Source organism: Rousettus aegyptiacus, unplaced genomic scaffold, assembly GCF_014176215.1.
Source record: "Rousettus aegyptiacus isolate mRouAeg1 unplaced genomic scaffold, mRouAeg1.p scaffold_m13_p_17, whole genome shotgun sequence".
Classification (NCBI taxonomy): Eukaryota; Metazoa; Chordata; class Mammalia; order Chiroptera; family Pteropodidae; genus Rousettus; species Rousettus aegyptiacus.
Window position 1 is genome coordinate 30,446,421 of NW_023416292.1, and position 21,631 is coordinate 30,468,051.

At 43.0% G+C, this 21,631-nt stretch overlaps 1 protein-coding gene across 2 annotated transcripts in view; it reads right to left on the reverse strand.

Annotated features, from left to right (window-relative positions):
- Positions 1 to 10,918, reverse strand: part of TTF2 (transcription termination factor 2) — a 29,476-nt gene extending 18,558 nt beyond the window's left edge. The window contains exons 1-9 of one of the 2 annotated variants that reach the window (XM_016160895.2): positions 10,826 to 10,918; positions 10,644 to 10,746; positions 8,828 to 8,914; positions 6,230 to 6,296; positions 4,449 to 5,399; positions 4,019 to 4,133; positions 3,527 to 3,673; positions 2,492 to 2,619; positions 986 to 1,067 (exon numbers count right to left, since the gene is read on the reverse strand). In XM_016160895.2, the coding sequence (XP_016016381.2) occupies positions 986 to 1,067; positions 2,492 to 2,619; positions 3,527 to 3,673; positions 4,019 to 4,133; positions 4,449 to 5,399; positions 6,230 to 6,296; positions 8,828 to 8,914; positions 10,644 to 10,746; positions 10,826 to 10,853 (1,708 nt within the window). In that variant the 5' untranslated portion in view covers positions 10,854 to 10,918. Of the gene's footprint in view, positions 1 to 985; positions 1,068 to 2,491; positions 2,620 to 3,526; positions 3,677 to 4,018; positions 4,134 to 4,448; positions 5,400 to 6,229; positions 6,297 to 8,827; positions 8,915 to 10,643; positions 10,747 to 10,825 lie in introns of both variants that reach the window. The other variant, XM_016160894.2, reaches the window with a different exon arrangement.
- Between the last annotated feature and the right edge of the window lie 10,713 nt (positions 10,919 to 21,631).

Sequence of the window (21,631 nt, forward strand, 5' to 3'; positions counted from 1 at the left end):
ATGATTTAAGCTAAACACCTTCCAGAAGTACAGAGGTTACGTATGTAAAAGGCTGAAGCTGCCTATGTGACCAGCCTCCCAGAAAAACCTCAGACACTGAATCTCTAACAAACGTCCCTGGTGGGCAACACTTTACATGTGTTGTCACATCTCGCTGCTGGGAGAAACACGTATGCCCTGTGTGAGGCCATGGGGAAAGCCCCTGGGAGCTTGAGCCTGCTTCTTTTGGCCTTTGCCCCATCTGCTTTTTCCCTTTGCTGAAATCGATTCGCATTAAATCAAAATAATTTTATTATTTCTTAACTTGGTAATAAATTATAGCCATGAATATGACTATATACTGTGTGCCCCCCTTGCAAATCATCAATCCTGGGGGTGGTCTTGAGGAAGCCACTTACTGGACACTGTCATGTTTTCTAGAAGTTGAACACCTTAGGAAATTTTAGTTTGATGAGTCCCAGAGCACACCAGAAAAACTGGCTTTGCAGGCTCCCCTGCGGCAGCATGACCTGGCTCCACAGGCCACATGTCCTCACAAATGACTACGGTCCAGATGCAAGCGACACGGGAAAAGAGGCTCCCTGAGAAAGCCTTCTGCAAGAAGGGGTGAAGACAGCGCGTCCAACTTTGGGGTGGCAGTGCTTTCCCCTAGTGCCCGATGGAGCAAAGCCACCATGGCAGTCTCCCATGGACACTCAGTTTATCACTTGTCTTTGGCCACTGCTCGGACAAGTCTGGCCTCCAGCCTGGCTCTCCACATCTCCCAGACACCTGTGGGCTACCACGGAATAAATTGCCTCTGCTTACTCGGCCAGACTCAGCCTGTGACTGATCCTACAGCTGTGTACTCTTGAGCGTGTTGTTTAATCATTCTATACCTCAGTTTCCTCATCTGTCAAAGGGGGCAACAAGAGAGTTGCCTCATAGTTGTTGAGATCAAATAAAACAATGCATTTGTTGGCTCTTACCATTATACCAGACTTACCCAGAATTCCTCCTTGTGGCTTTTGACTTTCTCGCCATAGTAACCAGGCTAATGCTTGCTTCTGGTGCAGCAGTAAAGGGACCTAACGAAAGTAATGACCGAGAGTTAAGTCTAAAATCTTCATGAGAGGCTCTGCTGGACCCTGGCTGCAGACTCCACACCCTGCTATTTTTTCTAAGTGGTCCTCCCAGTATTCCAGTCGCATAAGCCACCTGCTTCGCCTTGAAGTCCATGACTCCATCCTCACCTGGGGTAACCACATGTCCTGATCTGCCCAGGACAGTAGTGACTTACACCTGTTGTCCAGCCTTGCCTAGCAAGAGCCCCTTCTCTCACCCTCACGTGAGTCCTGGTTTCTCTGCTTCATCAGCTAAAGTTAGTTTCTACTGCTGGCAGCCAAGACCTCTGACTGGTTACCCAACTTTCCCCAGCCATTCTGTTGGCTCTTCCTTATTTATTTCTTAAATTTCACTCTCCTCTCTGTAGCCAACATCCCATCTGCATTGTTACCCATAATTTTCAACAGCCCTTTAACTGGCATCCTTCTAGTCTTTTCTTACTCTGGTTTATCTTGTACTCCATGACAAAAACAATCTTCACAGAACACCTCTGCTCAAAATTCCATATCTCTTGAGTTAATCCAATGCATGTTCCTTCGCCAACACCAGGCCCCACAGCAAGTGAGTCCTCCTGCTCAGTAACGTCACCTGCTGCTCCCAGCTCAGGTACTAATGTCACCCTGTCATAACTTATCTCCCCTCTAACCACCACTCCCTCTAAGTGGAGGGTTTAGGGTCTACCCTCCCTGCCACCTTTAGGCCTACTGCTTCAAGCACAAAGCAGGCAGGCGACAAAAAATCACTGACTTAGCGTGACTTTTCCTTTCTTTTGATTCCATTTTGCACTCTGTACAGTCTTTGGTACATGACAACGCACATTTCATCTTTGTCTTCCAGTCACTTTCTAACAGTCCTATGTATGTTGCATGTTTACATTTACCCCGGCCAATGCATTCAGAGCAGCGATCCCTGTGCCCCTGTGGCTCCTACCGAAGGTCAGTGAATGACTCCACTACTGCTGCAGACGGAGACGGTGACACTTAAACAATGCGGAGGGTGGGGCGGGGGGCGGGACGAGGAGCACTGATGCCCGCAGTCAAACCTCCACCTGCAACTACTCGGCCCTCCACATACCGATTCCCAACACAGATCAAAAACACAGCTGACTCCTGAACTGCGCGGACCCACTTACGCGCAGGTTTTAAGTACAAGAGGACTCACGCAGTTCACACCCACACTGTTCAGGGTCAACTGTATAATGTGTTGGGTTTTTTTTTTCACTGCTGAACAGAAAAGGAGAAAACACTGCAAAGGAAGCCACTACAGCGTTACCAACGGGAAAGACACGTCAGAACGGCACCGTGCCGGGCAATCTCACGGAGGTCGCCCTCTCCGTGGTGCTGGGACACTGTTACAGGACACTGCTCCGTGAGTCCTCCTGGCTCACCTTCAACCCAGCCGGATCCTCTGCCACCGCTGTCTCGCCAGGACACGACTCGAGCGATCGATGCAGCTCATCAATGGCTTCACTGGTGACTTTCCACACGGCGTGAAGGCGATCTTGGTTCGTGGGGCCTGCACGCAGACAGGTGTTACCTCAGCGTGTCACAAGTATTATGGCCTAGTATAGCTTCAAAACGGCAATTTGTTATTTGCCAAATGATGGCTCTGTATGAACTAAAAATTACTTTTTTAAAAAATGTATTTTTAATTGTAGTCGACATACAATATTGGACTAAAATTTCTTGCCTCCAGATTCTCCTAGTCTCACAGGCTCTTCTATGCCCATTCTGTTTGTGTTTTTTTTAATCACATAAAAATTATTATAATGAGCAAAATCGAAGAAAGTCAAATAAAAAAAATAAGATAACCTATCATATTTTTGTAGGGTTTTTCCAGCTTTGACAAGGTGGCAGAGAAAAAAGTAATGCCACCAGTGTTTTAGGAGGAAAAGGTCCCCAGGTTGCTGGTGGCCAAGAAGTCAGCAACAGAAAAGGCCAAGCTGGGCAAAGTGCAGGCAGGCAGGGCGAGACCAGCCCCTGAGGGCGCGACCTGCCCCTGAGGGCACCTCGGAAGCTCAGTGCTTCAGTGCTGGTAGCCCGCTCGGTCTACACAGAGAACTTCTACTGAAGTTAGTTGACAAATGCAAGCATCTCAGCTGGTTGCAATTATAGAGATGAAATAGTCAAATAAGGTTTCTAAACCAATAAATATTAACTATTTAAATGTTAAACTGTTTTTAACTGAAAGACTATTTTAATGGAATTCTTTCCCAAACATGTTACATACTTTCTGACCTTAATAATCCAACATAGTTTAATCTTCCTCAAGGTGACTCCGTCACCATCATGATCATGGAATGATCTTTCTTATATGGGGAACTTGGAACTCAGGAATGGCGTCTCCCTTCACATGGGCACAAAGGCACCATTTACCTTACCGGTGGAGCTATTCATGACAGGACTGGGCCCTTGGATCTTACCTCCGCTGCACTGATTGGACTGTCCAGCAGTGACCTTTGGTCCTAGAGAACCCAGGGGCAGGGGCGGTATCAAGTGGGGAGGGTCGGTGGTAGGTTTGGCGAAGTTCCTCTGTTGTGGTACTTGAGTGTTATTCTCCTTGTTAGTACCTGCTGAAAAACCAAGGGGAAGAGAGATGAAAGTTCAGAAGAGTGAAGGAATTATATGTGTGAGGTGAGGGCGAGGGAGGGTGGCATGACCACCATTCCGACGAGCTGGAGAAGGCATCCTAGAGTGTCGAATTTAAAAAGCTGCATAAAAGAATGGGAAAAAGAGTTGAGTCCATAGGAAAGAGGAAAGTTTTTACAAATCATAGGTACAATTTAAAGGAAGCTCAGAAGCAGATAATAAAATGGAAAGGTGAATGAATCAACATATTCTTTATCAAGATGGCTTCCCAAACGTCTCTTGAAAGTTGATGCAAACCCCAAGTTCTGGGGCAGAACCCATTTTACCTTGCGCTGGGCAGAGAGCGAGGGTGCCGAGGGCTTCCTCCAACTCCTGAATTTGCTTGAGCAACTTCTGACCCTTGTCTGGAAGAACCTGGATGTTCACCGATGCCAGTGTGCTCTGAAAAACAGGTCCACTAAAATAGATCTCTTCTCTCAGGTTGTTAGAAAGATAGCTTCAGATTAAAATACCTAAAATGCTAAAACTCTGAAATGACGATCTTTTAACTCTAGGTGTGAAAACCCAAACATTTGTTTAAACCCAGCTGACTTACCAATCCTGAAATCATAACATAGGCATAGGAAAACGTAGAAACTAAACATCCACCTATAAAACCTTTCGCATATTAACATCTTTAACTCACTTGCGGGTCCCATATCTGCCCGTAGCAAGCGATGCCCTGACCTTAAAAACGAAACAGAAGCCAAGAGTTACCTTCTTCTGCTTCAACTGTGTTGTGAGGTACACACGCTGGGCTGCTGGGTCTGACGGTTCTTCCCTCCCAGAAACACCCGGGGCAGGAGGCACTGTTCTCTGCACACTCTGACTAGGCAATTTACGGTTCTCCTTTTCTAAGTCCGGACTCACGTCAAAGAGTAAGGGGCTTCCTGGCTGACGGGAAACAAACACAGCCTCGTCTTCCTCACTGTCACTACTGCTTGTGTTGGCTTCTCGCCTCTCTCCCAGGGGACGCCCTGTGGGCGGTGGTGCGGCCTGTGTGGCCGATCCTGTCAGAGCAGGCACATCACGGGCCTCCGGCTGCACCTGGCAACCCTGGAGCAGCCTCTTCTCGGTGGCCCGCGTGCCTGAGCTGTCCTTGCCGAGGCGTTCCCCTTCTCGGGGCTGGCTTTTTGGGTTCTGACTGTGAACAGTTTGAGGCAAAGGCTTGACTTCCTTTTCCCTCAGAGGTTCTGATGCATTTCGGACATGACTCTTGCCACCTGATGTCGCCTGCAGAGACGCAGGTTTTCTCAGCTCATTCTCCTGGCGCTGTTCGGACTGAATCTCACAATCGCCTCTGCCGTGTGTCCCTTCAGTCTCCTTTGCTTCGCGCTGAAGCTCTGTGTTCTCCCCTCGCTGCTTCTGGAGAACTGCGAGTTCTTTGCCCTTTTCCACCGGGCCAGATGAGAGGCTTGTCTCCACCCAGCACTTAGATCCGAGCTTCCTTTCCTTCTTTTGATCCAAGAGTGAATCTCCCTTTTCCCTTTGCTTCTTATCTGCCATCTTTTCCTTCTCTTCACCTTTGATGAACTGTTGTTTCCAGAGAGATGGTTCTTGATTCTTGTCAAGTACCTTGAACGGGTTTCTCTGACTAGAAGGATAATGAAGTGGCTCAGATGCATGCTGAGACTTACTGGTTACAGACTGGTCTTTGCAGTTAGAATCCTAAAAGATAAAGAAAATAATTTTAATATAAATGTTAATGCAACCTCCGTATTTTCAATGACTTTCTTTAGAGGAAACAGTAAAAACAGTCCAATATTTCCGAACACGCCTGGGATCATTTCTGCCTCTAGGAAACAGTGTGCCAAACTCATAAAGTATTAGTTTCTCTACAGTACTTGAAATGCTTGGTTCCTCCTCTGTCCAGGATCACTACGTTTCTAGGACCCAAGGAAAGGAAGTAACCAAATGAAAGTGCTTTAACAATAGCAAAAGCCTCAACAATACACTTTCAAGAAAAAATATTCTCTCAAGATGAACTTTCCCCCAAACCTAAACAAAGTCCTGTGCTTGCTTTGATTTTGGCTGTTGGAAGGTTCCACGGTGGCAGTCAGCATCGACAGCTATCCCACAACCAAAACAAGTGCTGTCACCTCTCTGGGTCCAGTTCCTCACATACTGGATATCTGCAGGGTCAACCTAGTTCTCACATGCTAGAAGTTTATGAATTACGCTCCACTTATACCGATACCAAGGTAGTATCAGATTACAGAAAGATGCTGAAGTACATCTAAATTTTCCCCTAAATAGGAGAATGTCAACTATAATTAAGACCTTCAAAAATATTTAAAGTCAGTGACATAGGAAGCAAATAATTAAATCTAGACTATAACCAGTGCTTCGAATTGCAAGTCTCAACAGGGTCAACCGACCACCTGTCAGAGATAATACGATGAAGAACAACCAGTTTGCACTGGACTTCAAGGACTTTTCATGTGATGCCACGAATGTAACAGTCTTAGCAGGTTTAAACACCAGTGAATAATTCCTACCTGCCACGGGACAGTTCCACACCATTGCTTCCCCTTGGCCTTACTTCTGATGCATCGGAAGAACAACCTAGTGAAGTAGAAATGCAAATAATCAGAGCCTCGAAGCTCCCATTAAAACAAGAAATACGCTTGCTTTTAATCCCAGAAACTATTTTACAACTATTTGACATCAGTTTTGAAAGGTCACTTGAAATCAAATACTCTTACATGTACCTTTAAAAATTCTCTACTACAAAGATATTTATAAGAGCTGAGAAATAAAAGAACAGTTCACATCTTTTAGAGATGCGTACTAAAATATCTACAGAAGATATTACGTTATCTGGGATCTGTCTCAAAATACGGCAGCTGGGGGTGAAGAGGGAAGGTAGGTATGAAACAAGAATAGCCATACGCTGGTAATGTTTGAAGCTCACGTGTCCCATTATTCCATCCTATCTACTTTTGTATATATTTGCAATCTTCTGTTTTAAAAAAAAGACTGAATACAAACTTACATCCCAGTACAAGACAGTCCCCATCCACGCAGCTTACACTCCCGCTACACTGTCCCATCCCCAAGCTGAGCCATGCACTCTCCATCCAAAAGACGTCTTCTTGATCCCCGTTTGCCCACCTTCTTCGCCACCTCCAGCTGTTCAAGTCCTACAGGCCCCTCGATGTCCAATTCAAAAGTCATACGTCTTTTGGAAGGTTTTCCCACATCCCCTTCCCCATTCATCCACTGTACTACTGCTGCTGTATCTCTGCTGTATTTAGTTGTATTACATTTGTACCTCCCTGTCTGCCTGACTACATTTTCAGCAAGTGGAAGGCAATAATTATATATGATCTCTTCAGTCCTAACTATGCCTTGCCTTTTGTACATTATAGTTAATTATTGCTGAATTAAATAGAACCAATTGATTTTTTCTTTACCTAAAATAACTCCTCAAAAACTTGTAATCGGTTAAATATGTGTTTTAGATACATATTTATTTGTTTAAGTAGATAGTATATTTAATCAAAAATTATAAACTGGCAGTGAAAAGCACTCCTCTCACCATACTCTATCTACACTTTACATATTTTACAGCTGCATAATTTTTTACACAGCTACAGTTTTCCACTACATGGACGTCCCATCATTTACTTAACCAGACCCCTCTTGATGAACAGTGTGCGTGTTTTCAAACCTTCACTCTTAAAACCAATGCCACAATGAATACCTAAGGCATATAGCATTTCACATGTGTTTGAATATATCTGTAGGGTAATTCCTTATTTCTCATACTGTGTATTAGTGCTTTCTCTCATTTTCTTGATCATTTAGCTTCTGAACCTTATTTGTTCTCTTTTTGCTGTTTCCTAACTCATTAAATTCCATTTTTACCTATATTAATTCCTCCTTCTGCCTTCTTTCAAGTTTAATTTCCTATTCTTTTTCTTCTTAAATTAGTCCTGTGATATACAACATGACTCATAACAGTCTGAGTCCAAGTTGAAAATGAATCTCTCGAGGCCATTACTTTACCTGGACGTTTAAGCAAAGGTAACAATCCCAAAACAGACAATCAAATGGATGAATTTCAAATACTGCTACATAAAAGAAGCCAGACACAAAAGAAAACATACAGTATGAATCAAAAGAGTGGTTGCCTACGGTGGGTAGAGGAATTAACTAGAAGGGGAATCCAGTGACCCTTAGTGGGGTAACGGAATATTATATATTTTGACTGGGGTCCTGGTTATAAGGATGGGTGCATACACCTCTCAAAACTCGACCAATTGAACACTTAAGATCTTTGCATCTTTTTGCATGTATAGCTCAATTAAGAAAAACAGCAATACAGGAAGGAATCAGGTATGTAAAAATTGTGAACATGGTACTTGAATACCTCTATTTCAGAAGGAAAAAAATCTGGAAAAAAATTCCAAACTGCACTGAATATCATATAAAGACCATCACGTCTGGCCCCTGCCTTCCTGGCCAGACTTATCTTCTGAAGTCACTACTCAAACATATGCAGACCTATTACTGAACCAAATGCTTGCAATTCCGTTCCTTCATGTCTCCCATACCCTAACACAGTGTATCAACTGGTTAAATATGACCTCATTCTTGCCTCTAGTGAATTCCTACCTATCTTTCAATACTTGTGACAAGTATCATCTGCCATATATATAGACTTTCCTGCCCTTCTTCTGAGTTCCCATAAAAAGGGAAACTAACATTTATTGAGTACCCAACATATGTAAGACATTTTTACACATAACTTTGCTCTACTAAAGAATCACAAAGCTGACAAGTTAGTGCAAGTTAATGACTCTTGGTTGAGTCAGTGTTACTGGCTACTCGAGAGAAAAACTAAGGTAGAGCATTTTGTCCTGAGATTAGCCAGAGGTCAGGTTTCTTGGATTAACCAGCTGGTCAGCAGTGAAGAAGTGATCGCTCAGACGATGCTTAATTCATATAGAAATACTGTTTACTTTTTCACGTTGATTTTTTAAAAACTCAATCCTAGAAAAATGTACCTGGCTTTAACTCTTTCAGGTAAATTGGAAAAAAAAAAAAAAAAAAAGCAAATACACTTAAAATGTTCCTTTTTGGACACTTACCTATATTCTTTCGTGTCCTGTGGTGGAAGTAAACCCTGAAGCTCTACCACGAAGTTCTCATGCAATAAACAATGAGAAACAGGAATGCTAGAGTAAAAAATAAATAAAATTTTGTTGTAGGAGGCGAAAAATAGAAGTCAATATCCTAAAATTAAATCCAACTTACGGGTTTCAAACTTAAAAGTCCAGAAATGACCTTCACTGGGTTTGTAACTCCCACACATTTTTATGTCTGTGTGCCTTCCCCCGGCAAAGGGTCCGTGGCTTTCACCTTTCCCCACTCCTCCAAACAAAGCATGACAAAAAACAAATCTTTTGCCTGATGACTCATTTAACACTATTCTGTGCTATGCACCTTCTGCATTGTGAAACCACCAGGAATGACTGAGGTATCTAAGGCTGGCTGGGGATTTTCCCATTTACTCCATCATCATTTTTCTTACGATAATCTGTCCGCGGTCACTTGGTGTTGCTCACATGCCTATTCTAGCAGTGCACTCCACTAATTTGTGCTTGGCATCAGTTTAACTCCTCTCTTCCAACTTCTTATTATGAGAATTTGTATATATTTGAGAGTAAATAGATTTGAGTAAGATCTAGAGTATTCTCTTGTATACCCTACTTATATTCTTGTTACAACATATTCCAAATAGATCAGGTTTATCAAATTATTGTGAAGTTAAATATTATTGTACTAGTTTGTACAGTAGAACATTTATATAAATAGTACTATATATAAGGGTGTGGTTTTTTTTCATGTAAAACTGAGTCTTATGCTACCATTAATACTTAATTCCTATGAATCTGAACCGTTTCATGTTTCATGCAACTTAAGCTAGGTACAAAACCTAAGAAACTGTATAAAAATTAGAAATAGTAAACCCTAATAATGTTGTTGACAGCTTATTTTGGGTTGGTCTCTTCTATCTTAAGATGTGACACCATTTTACTCAAAATCATTTTGTATTTAATTAAAGTGAATTCTAGTAATTTCAAGTATACTGATATCCATTATGTGGAGAAAAGTTACATGATATGGAGAAGTTATTTTTCTCTACAAACTTCAGAAAAGCAGGAAACATGTTTAATGATGTGAGTTTTGAAATTCACTATAAACTGGACACCTGATACTGTAAAAACATTAACATTATTTATGGAATAACTTTTCTCACTTTAAAAAAGATGCTTAATATTCCTGGGTCTCAGCTTTCAATTCTGTAAAACCAGAGCGCTGAATCAGGTACCTGATTTTCTTTCAGCGTTAATCTATGAAGTAACTTGTTTCTTTGGATTATCAATCTCAGCACTTAAATGCAGAGAATCCTGTTTTAAAAAGGAACGGACACTTTGACCATCGAAGTGTTTTAACCTCAAACATTTAAAAACCCATTAAACCTAAAACTCATGCAAATCGAGGACCACCGATTTTCTTTGGTGCCTGACCGTCCTTATTTAAATATGGTGGGGGTGGGTGGTAATGTCTGAGAGGGAGAAGGAAGTTGTCAAGGCCTGACAAATAGAAACCCAGAACTGGAAAGGACCAGAGGTTCCAGATGTAGCCGAACCGCCATTATACAGGTCTCGGAGGCCCAGAGAAGGTAAATAACCAGCCTAGCGTCACACAGCAAGCAGGAGCGGAGAGTGTCCCTAACACGCCACTTTGTGCTGGGATTACCGACTACTTGAAGGGCCCTGACTCCCCAAACCAGGGGCCTCACGGGTCCTAGGCCCTGTGACGCCGGGTAGCGGAGAGCCAGCGGCTCCAACCGGGAGGCCCCACGTGGTCGCTGGGAACCGTGCCCAGCTCGAGACCTACTCGGTGGCCCGCACGAAGTTGCAGGTGTCCGCCGGGCACACGTAGAAGCTCTTTCCTTTATTCGGGCCATCGCGGACGCCAGTCTTCAGAAAGCATAAGATCCCTGGGGAGAGAAGGTCGACAACAATTACGCCACGCTAGATTGACAGACCCCAGGGGACCGCAGGACCCTGACCCCTCACCGTGCTCTGGGCACCTAACTAATTCCATGGCGCTCCTTCTCGCCTCTTCCACAGAGTTCCGCCCAACTCCTACTTCCGCCTTTTATGCCGGCCCCCTCACTCAGCGACCAATCATCACCCGCCTCCTCTAGTTACAGCCCCCACAATTCACCGCGGTGTCCTTAACCCCACCCCCTTAGCTATTATCAGCCAATCACCCCGGACGTTTGCTCACCTCCAGTCAATCAAAGCCGCCCTCAGGCTTGGCGCGCGCCGAAATCAAAAAGGCTAGGAGGCGTGGGGACCTGTGGGGCGTGGCTGAAGCCGGAGGCTGGTTTAACAACTGGCTGGGCTTCCGGGGCGAGGAAAGCTGCGATTTGCAGGTCCTAGAAGAGGAAAGAGCGAGACAGAGACCGGCGAGGGGCGGAGCAGGGAGGGAGGGAGGACTCCTGCTTCCATTTGAGACCTGGGGGCAGCTCTAGAGGAAGCATGCGTTGCAAATTGTAAAAGAGCTCCGCTGAGAAAACTTTCTTTTCTCGGTGACCGAGAGCGCCTTGAGCTTCCCAGTCATCTCCGAGCCGGGGCCTGGCGCTCGTGGGAGCTCTGCCGCTGTGCTGGGTCCTGAAGCAGCAGCCGCGCTGGGAGGAGCCGCTGAATTTGTGGTGCTGGAGCGGCAGGGGCGAGATGGAGTGTGGGAAACGGGTGATGGGGGTGTCCTACAAGTCTGTCATTAGGCAGACATAAAGACTCCAAGGACCCCACAACAGTCCTTTAAATTTGCAATAGCGCTTCAGACCAAAGAGTGCTTATTTACACATACACGTCTCTCTTGGCTCAACACCCTACGGAGATAGGCAGCATTTTATAGAGGGCCCCAAGCATCACAGAAGTTGGAGTGACTCACCCAAGGTCACTGAATTAGTGAGTGGGCGATCTACGGACAGGTGTCCAGGGTACAGCGCAGCTGCTTCCTGTATGTACGGAATGTTCTCTTGGCAATCAGTGTTGGAACCCTGAATTATGTGTCCAAGTTTAAACAACAGGAGAGAGAGAAATTAAATTTGGTGAAAGGGAATTTTACTTTGTACATTTGGTTGAACTCTTTCTACTAGAACGCTCAGTAATATTAAAAATCAAGGATGAAATTTAATTTAAAAAACTTGGAAATCATAATCAAATTCATTAACAAAAAGGGGAAAAAGAAATCGGACTTATTGCAATAGAGGTGGCTTCATATTACAGCTTTTGAGGACCTCGTATGCAGACACAGTGTAGCATGTGCTGCTGTACTTGATGGGGGCGGTAGCACAAAATCTAATGTCTAGGAAATCTGAGCTATATGATAAATGTAAATGTCATGGGGGTCTAGAAGAGAGGATACAAACCCGAGATCATTTATAAGTCAAACAAGTACATATTAAGTAGCTTTTTAACTGTGTCTGATGTGGACTAAGTGCTTGAGAAATTTAAATTTATGCACACACACAGTTTATAATAACTTAAAGACAAGAAGCTTACTCAGTATTTGGAAGAGACTGAACTAGCACATATTGAACATCAACATAACAATGTAAAATAATATTTCAATGTCGAGATGAGTGGAGTTAGCAGTAAACTGTAGGGCTAGATAAAGGTGTGTCTGGAACCAAAGTGGAGTTAAGTTTATACATAACTACCCTTCTGCAACACCTATAGGTAAACTTGGAGATAAGACAGGCACAAATAAACAAACAGAGGCATTATTCCCAGATTATAATTCTTGCATTGGGAGATTTTCAGGTACATATTTAATAGATGCTGTATTGGGAGAAACAGACCATGAAGCCGGTTTTGCAGGAACAGTGGCATGATAATTTAATTCTTAAATAATATCTTTTGGAAACAAGACAAAATCAGGGCCTTTAAACATCCCATTCAGAAGGAAACTCTCTGCAAGTTTCCCGCCAATATCTCAGGTCCAGCCCCATGAAAGTGTATACAGCCGAATCGCAGAAAAGGGAACTATTTCTTCCATAAATTTGGGGTATGCTGTATCAAAATGCTCAGGCTCAGGACAGCTTATCCTACTTAACCATATTTATAAGAGTGCAAAAACAATTAAGTTTGTCATCGGGTGAAAGGTGACCATAACATCAGTATAAACTATAGCGAATTAAACAATATACACTTTTCAAAATATACCCATAAATTAGGGTATATGTATTAACATTTATTTTTAATTTATATTTATATGTTTAATTTATATCCTTAATCAGAATGCAGACCTTTGGAAAATGTGCTTATGGACCTCTATTTTGAGTTGAGTTAGGAGTTTGAGTTGGTTTTTCTATATTTGTGATTTATTCAAAATGATTACCTACCCTAGGTCCTAGAGCTAGGTGGTTTAAATTCACAGGCAAATGATCCAATAAATTTTTTCCATATGGCGCTGGTCAAATGCAAAGTATGTGCTGAAATTATCGTAAAATTGAATTGTGGTAATGGCTGCACAACTGTATAAATATACTCTATACATTAAATAGGTAAAATCTATGTGTCTCAATTATCCCTCGAGCTGTTCAAAACAAATTAAAAAAAAAAAAAACAATGTATAAACCAAACATTTGCATGGAAAATAAGAGCTAAGATTAATCATCTAAGATATTTTGGTATCCTAAGGAATTAAAACGGGTGAAGATATAAAACAGTAGTACTAAATGATGTAGCTCAACTGGTCCTCTGACCTTTAGAATGAATTCTAGAGTGGTTCAAACACTCATTTATCTTGGGAAAGAATTCTGTTTTCTCTGGTCAGCATTGTGCTGACCGTCATGTAGACAGGTCAGACATCTAGAAGGTACCAGCGGTGAGAGGCTCAGCTAGAACAGTCACCCCATGACGGCCCTGTCACTATCTTTATTAAAAATAATCAGCAATGCCAAGTTTCAAGTTATTTGTAGAATTCCAACTTCTATGCAACCTTTACCTTTACTCATTATTTTAAAAATTAAGTTGTTCAAAATAGCCGGTTATCTAAGTATATTTAGTTTTCCAAACTTATACCCCTGCTTTTAGTGGAATGAGGGGGGGGGGGACTAATTTTAAACATTAATAAAGGAATTTTTCCCTCTTAGGCACATTATTACTATAGGGAATTTTTCCCTCTTAGGCACATTATTACTATAGGGAATCATATATATATATATTAAATAGGTAAATTTACCTATATATTAAATAGGTTAATTTACCTATATTTATATACAGGTAAATTAAAGACCCCTTCGAAAATATCTTTAATTAAAAAAAAATAGGTTGGTAAAATAAACTGGTTTAGACTAACAGCCACAAGAAAGAAGTCACATGGCACCCTGTTAAGTATTATAGAAATTGCTTGGCCTGGGGCCTGTTAACTTTTTTCTGAGGCGTGTGCTGAGATAAGTGCTTTACCATTCATTCTTAGTTCTCATAACTATGCTGGACATGGGTATTCTTTGATCCTCATTTTAAAGGGTAAGATACCAAAGTTTAGAGTAAATACAAGCTTGCCTCAAGGCCCTGCTCCTAACCACTTCCTTACAGAGCCTCTCCTTCGACATTGAAACAAGATAAACGAATCTTTTCCTGGCTCAAAGTCACAAAGCTGACACCAGCAGGTGAGGGACTGGAAGCCATTTTTCAAGATTCCCAATCCAGTTCTTGCCTCTACAGTATTTTTATGAAACATAAATTAGTCACTGATTCATTCATATATTTAACTACCCATAGCGAAGCATTCAGATATTGGCGGAATGCAGACATGGCTCAACGAACCCAAGATGAGAACACAAACCAAGTCCTGCCATTTCATAAATGATCACTAGGTAGCAGCAGCACATTAACATAAAACCCAAACAGAAGGCCCGCCTCTGCTGTGGTTTCATTCTTTTTGCTTAACGGTATGTAATGGTGATTCAACTTCATTTCATTTCGTGCCTTTCAAATATATGACCATGTCATTCTTGTCTTTCCGCATAGTCACAGTCAGGATGATGTTATAGTAAGAACAAATCTGGTTATAATTCGAAAACTCGGAGAGACTTTACCAACTCTTTTGTTGTAGCAATATTTTGTAGTATTAGGTCCCGAATTTCACTGGACTTAAAATATTATCCCCAAAATGATTCAAAGCCAGCCCTCCTTCATTGCTTTTTTGTAAGTGTAAGTGTAAAGTAAAATTGGTAAGTGTAAAATTCAATGCTTTTTTAGTACATTTATAAAATTGTGCAACTATTACCCACAATCCAGCATCAGATCATTTCCGTCACCCCAAAATCTTCCCTCAAGCCTGAGTGTAGTCAATCCCCACTAACAGCCTCAGCACAAAGCAACCACTGATCTGCTTCTGTCTTTATAAATTGGCCTTTTCTGGACATTTCATTAAATGGAGTCAAACAATTTGCAGTCGACCGCCTCTGTCTTCCTTCACTTAGCATAATGCTTCCATGTCATAGTCTATATTGGTACTTCACCCCTTTTCACTGCTGCATAGTATTCCATTGTATTCATTCACCAGTTGATGGCTGTTTGGACTGTTTCCCCTTTGGGGTTATTAGGAATTATTTTGTTATGGATATTAATGTGCACATCTCTATGTGGGCATTTGAGTGTATTGCTTTTACGAGGTTTTAAAAAATCCGACAAAGACCTTAACTCAGATGCTTAGGAAAAAATGAGAGAGAATGCACCCAAATAATAATAATGCTTATTTAAAATGGTAGGATTATTGGTGGCTTTTTTTTTCTTCCCATTTTTCTATACAACATGCAGTGTTATTATAGCACCTGTAGTTAAGCCGTTGTAGGGCCCACACCTCCTATGGCACCTCTTAAACTCACTTAGTTCTCAGTTGAACTATTAATTCTGACCTTCCTGTAATTAACACTTTCTTTTTTATTTTCTTCATCCCACCCACCTCTTTTGGTATCTAATTTCAAATTTTACAGCAAGATATCTTTTCCTCTTTTCCCTTAATTCTATGCAACTTATTTCACTCAATTCTAACCTTATCCTCAATCCTAGTTCCAAATATTACTAGAGAGCAAGGTCGCTTCTCACGTGTTCCCTAAAATCCTTGCCTCTTTAGAAATTACTGGTAACCTAGTCTCAAGACCTCCTGTGGCTAAGTACTTGTTTTCTGGCAATCACCAATGGCACTGGGGAAAATTCCAGGTTCTCCAGTTGAGAATGAATACACCGCCCAGGGCTCCGAAGACTTCTGCCATGACACGAGCCTCCGTAGACGCTGGGACCTTACAGGCTGAGGAAAGTCTAGCAGAGTTGTGGCTAGGTCTCCCTATAATTTCTTTCTGAGTTCACCCAGGAGCTGAACCAGAACAGCCTGTGCTTTCTGCTGCTATTTCTCACTACTAAAATGATCTTAAAGAACTCAACTTCTTAATAACATAAATCGGAACCTTTTGCTCGTTGCTTATAATTCTTCAGTGGCTTTCTATTAAGCTTAGAAAAATGTTTAAATTCTCACTTCGATCCATGAGGAGCCCCATATGGTCTGGCCCTGCTCACCTCTCTCTCACCTTCTGCCATCCTGCTCCCATCCTCCGACGTTCCAACCCCCCAGATCTGCTTTCCGATCCTCAGTGTGCCCAGGTTTGTCTGGCCTTAAGACCTTTGTGCACGGGGTTCTTTCTGCCTGGATTGCTTTTTCTAGTTATTTAAAAGCGAGCATCTCATCTTTTAGATCTCAGCTTAAATGTCACCATGGTGAGACTTCCCCCTGACTTCTTTATCTACAGAGGTTCTTCTTTGTCATTCTCTCTCTCAGCACCCTGTGTGCCTTCTGCATAACATTTAGATTGTCATTGTCTGTTTACTTGTTGCTCGTTTGTCTCCTCCATAGAGTAAACATATACGTCCCAAGAGAGCAGGGACTTATTTCTGCCTTTCTCACCACTCACTATATACATGGCGCACGGAAATTAAACACATATCTTCTAGGTGAAATGAATTAAACCATCGAGTGGAAGGGAACCTAAAGTCACCTAGTGTATCCTCCTCAATCCCTTCCAAATCACGCCTAATGGATTCAGCATAGAAACTTCTGGTCACAGCAAATTCTCTACTTGGGCCTCTCGAACTGTCAGTTAATTCTAATGTATATTGAGTGGAAACCTTTCTTTCTGGAACTTACACCTACTCGCATCTGGAGCTACACATAATACATTTAATTCTTTTCAACGTCACTTTCGAATATTCGAATATGGCTACCTCATCCTCCCCACACACCACACGTGTTCTCATTCCTCAGAGAAACTGTTCCAACTGCTTCAATTACTTCTCTCCCCTGCAGACCCCGCCACGGGCATTTTTCGATGAATGTGTGCTTAATTTGATGCATCTGAAATAGAATTCAATATAAAGAATACTGCAGATAATTACCGTCTTTATTTTAGATATGACCACGCTGTACGAGCGATGTGAATCTGCAAAACTTTTTCTCTTCTTTCTAACAAACGTGTCATGCGGGTGATTTATATCAAGTGTGCGATCAATCAAAACCACTGCTTTCATTTTCCACTCGGGAACTCAAGTCTCCCTCACCGGGTACATCCAATTGCTTGAACTTAACTCTGGATTCTCTATTTCAACTTGGTAGTTTTGATCCGTCATGCTCTCCTGTCTCGATCTCTTTGAATCTTGTTCCTGTCAGCTTAGTGCTATCCCTTGACTACGTGTCAACCGAATACATGACAAGCCCACTCTCTTTGACTTTATCCAAGTTGCCAGTAAAAATGTGAACACGGCGGAGCACGTTGGCTCGGCCTGGAAAGATCTCCTCCAGGTAATCATGGCACCTTAGTCATCAAGCTTTGGGCTTTGGGTGTGGTCATTTAGTCAGGCATGGGGCCACACAAATGCCCTTGCATGCTCTATCTATAGCTGTCCCTTGATTTATCAGCCTGCAGAGCACAGCAGAAAAGAAAATGCAATTAACCTGGGTGATTTTTTTTTTTTCTTGGTGAACGGCACAGGAAGCAGCCTCGAAACCGCAGCGGGGATGTGGTTCTTGGGGACAAAGGCTGTCGTCTTGCTCTTCGCGACTGATTCATTCAGTCACACCATCTCCTGTCTTGTCGAGTCGCCTCACAACATGTCGATTCTCACCTCTCTCATCTGCCACCCCCATCTCCCTCTCTCGGCCCTCTCTCAAGGTTTACCCGCATTTGGAGGAAGGCTAGGAAGTTCCAAGTGAGGGATTTGCTCCCGTGCAACAGTAAGAAGAGGTAACAAATCTTTTAATGAAGATCTGAGGCAGCCGTCCTGGGTGGCCCATGGCATCCCCTTTAAACATTCTAGCTCTTTCTGCCCTTCCGTTCCTCTTTTGTACTTTCTCACCCTCCATTCCCAGGAGCGAACTTCCACCTTCCTCTGAGCAGAACCTGACAGACCTGTTTCCACACACAGGGGCAGAAACTCACTTTCTTCCGTACCAGAGTCGGTGACCCCTCGCCCCATGCTGTGGAGCTTGCTGGCTCTCCCGGGGTCTGAAGGGTTTCTTCCCGCAAGCACGCAGTCTTCTTCCTTCCCTGTCCGCGGGCTCCTTCAGAAGCTGCTGACCCTGCAGGTGCCCGGGGTGGGGGATCAGAGACCCACCTGCACCCAGGAGAAGGCCTGCGGGGGGAGGGGGCGGGAGGGGAGGGACGGGGTGCGAGGTTTTTCTTTCTGTGGTTTGTTGGCTTGTATTTCCGCTTTCTCACTCTCATGTACTAACTGCCCATTTCTTGTCGCCCATATCTCATTTTTTTCCCACTTTCCCCACAACCCCGCCCTTCGACCCTCAACAAGTCCCCTTTGCTCCAGAGGAGACAAACGCAGCACTAAGGGCGGCCGTAGAGCAGGAATCATCCGGGTGCTGGGGACTCCCGTCCAGAGCTCTGCACGCGGGTTTGAGCAACCTTGGCATCCGCTCACTTTTTTCCTGATGACACCATTCCTGCCACTTTAGTAATTGCCTGTTTCCGATGCAGAGCTGGGGCACAGTTAAGTGTTAGGTGTGGGAAATTCTCCCTTAGATTTGCTTTTAAGTCGTATCCCCTCCCCAAGTGCTATGGACCGATTCTGTCCCCCACCCCAAATTCATATGTTGAACCTCTACTTCCCAACGTCACGGTATTTGGAGATGGGAATCTCCGGGAGGTGATGAGGTTCAGATAAGATCATGAGGGTGGGGCCCTCATGATGGGATTAGTGCCTTAGAAGGAGAGACGCTGGGGAGACAGTCTCTCAGCACCCCCATCCCACCCTCACGTGAGGACGCAGAGAAGGTGGCAGCGTATAAGCCGGGAGTAGGGCCCTTGCCGGTCAGCTGGCACCTCGATCTAGGACTTCCCAGCCTCTGGAAATGTGAGAAAAGACACTTCTCTTGTTTAAGCCACCCAGTCTGTGGTATTTTATTATGGCAGCCGGAGCAGACGAATACGAATTCCCAAGCTAATTGTTCGTTATCTTCCATAATGTTTGTTTTCCAAATGTGCCATTTGCACTCAGATCTACATGTAAATTGAATTAGCTAATTAATACAGGTATAAAGTACCTCAGGATAGGAGTCTCTGGTGGCTTCGTTCCCTGTTAATTCCCATATATTTATATATCTTCACCTGGAACTCCTAGATTAAACTATCCTGGCTCCTCACTTAACTGTAAAGTACTTAGACAATTTTATCCAAACGTTCCTCTGTCCACACGGCCTTGATATCCAAATTTTTTCCTTAAAATTTACACTCATTTTTCCCTAAATTAGCTTTTTGAGCTGAAGACCCCAGCAATGATCCTCTTTTGAGGCCAAGTCCGTCCTTGTATTTTATCCTCATGCCCTGTTCTCCCTGCTAAAATATTAAAAATTAGGTAGTTAAATGCAGGTATCTGGTTTCCTTCTCAGGAGTTGAAAGGATGGAAAGGGCCAGCTCTTCATTGATGTCCACGGTGATAATGATGACACATAACTTTTGAGTTCTCACTCCTTTACGCATATATATCATAGAATCCTTACCACAAATCCTATGAAGTAATGGGTATTAGCCTCATTTTGTGGATGAAGGAGTTGGAGCAAAGCTAGATGAACTTCCACAGACAACACGGCCAGGGAGCGATGTCAGGATTTGAACCTGAGCAGTCTAAATCCAGAACTCACATCCCCTGACTGTCGAGTTGCTGATGTATTCATTGGGCACGCCATCTAAGAGAAGCAAAAAGCCAAAGAGGAAGGGCCTGACAGGCAGTCGCGAGCAGCCCTGATTTTCTCTCCCGCAGCTGACTTCTTACGAGGGCTCAGCTCAAATGCTAGCTACTTCTTTCGCGTGGAGAGATGACTGAATATCATAGTGGCCAGGTAGCTTTCCATTGCCAGGTGGGGAGTCTCCTGGTTTGCTGCATTGAATGACCCACACTTAATACTACACTGACTACTTCTCCGCCATCTGGAAAAAAAAGTTTCAGGTGAGGAATTTAGACATGAGTAGGAGTGTGTTAGGAGCTGACGTGGGGCTGAGCCAGGGACCCTTATCCAACGTCGAAGCTAAGGCCGGCCACGTCACACCCCTATGACACTGTTCCATGTTTTGCTTCAATAGTGGTACTTTCTGCCATTTGTCACATTCATGGCTGGAAGGTATTTGGCCCACACATAGAGAATAAAGACGATGTGGTTATATCTTGGCTACTGAGAACAGAGGATTCCTCAAACAATTTCCTGCTGCCAGCAGGGTGGTACCAAGAGCTGCCGTCAGAGAGGCTATTAAACAATACAAAGATTCCCTCAAGACAGACGCAAGAACTTACAGCATCTGCCTTCAGTCATGGGAGACTGTCGCGAAAACACGCTCTCGTGTGTCTGTTTGAACAGCAGCATAAGGCGGCACCGTGTAGCCATCTAGTCAACACGCTTTGGACTGAAGGAAAATCGGGTCGCCAGGGCAAGGGGTGCGAAGGGGTCCCCTGCTCCTCCGGTCCAAACCCATCTCCCTTTCTTAGCGTAAATCAGCACTTAGCAAGTGACAAAACAAGCAGCGGTCCTCTCATTACCTTGCGTGCAGAGGTCTCTGCTCACGGTGAGATGGCGGACTCTTTGCAACTGGGATCAGCACAGAAAAAGTGCTGCTTTTGGAGCCGGCGTGCTTGGGCTTCCACGCGGGCTCCGCGACTTCATGATCGGTGACCTTGGCACGATACTTAACTGCTTTATCCTGGCTTGTGGTTTAATCTTGGCTTCTTCTCAAGACTGTCATAAGGATTCAACCTTCATAGCACCTGATGGCTGCTCGATAAAGTAAACATCAACTCTGCCCTCTCTGGGAGAACGGACGACATCAGTTGTTTCTGCATCCTTAGCTCCTAGCGGATGCCTTGGCACGTGCTAAATATCAGAAGACGTGTGTGGAATAAGTTAATCTTGTAATTTCTCTTGCACATTAAACTCCCTCACTCTGTGTTGGTCATCTAGTTGGTCCTCAAGTACTCTTTGAAAGAAAAATGCTTTTGTAAAAAATTCAAGTTTATTTACATATAGTGAGTTATTTGTTATATTATTATACATTTATAGGTTATACATCACCTTTTTACATCATATATAATGTGTATCATATATTATATGTATTGCATATAATATATTACATATTATTTTATATATAATATTATATATCATTTTATACATAATATATACTATAGAATATATTATATATTAGAATATATATTATATATAGAATATATATTATATACTATAGAATAATTACATATTATATAATATATAATTACACATTATTAAGTTATATATTACATATTATATATAATTCAATA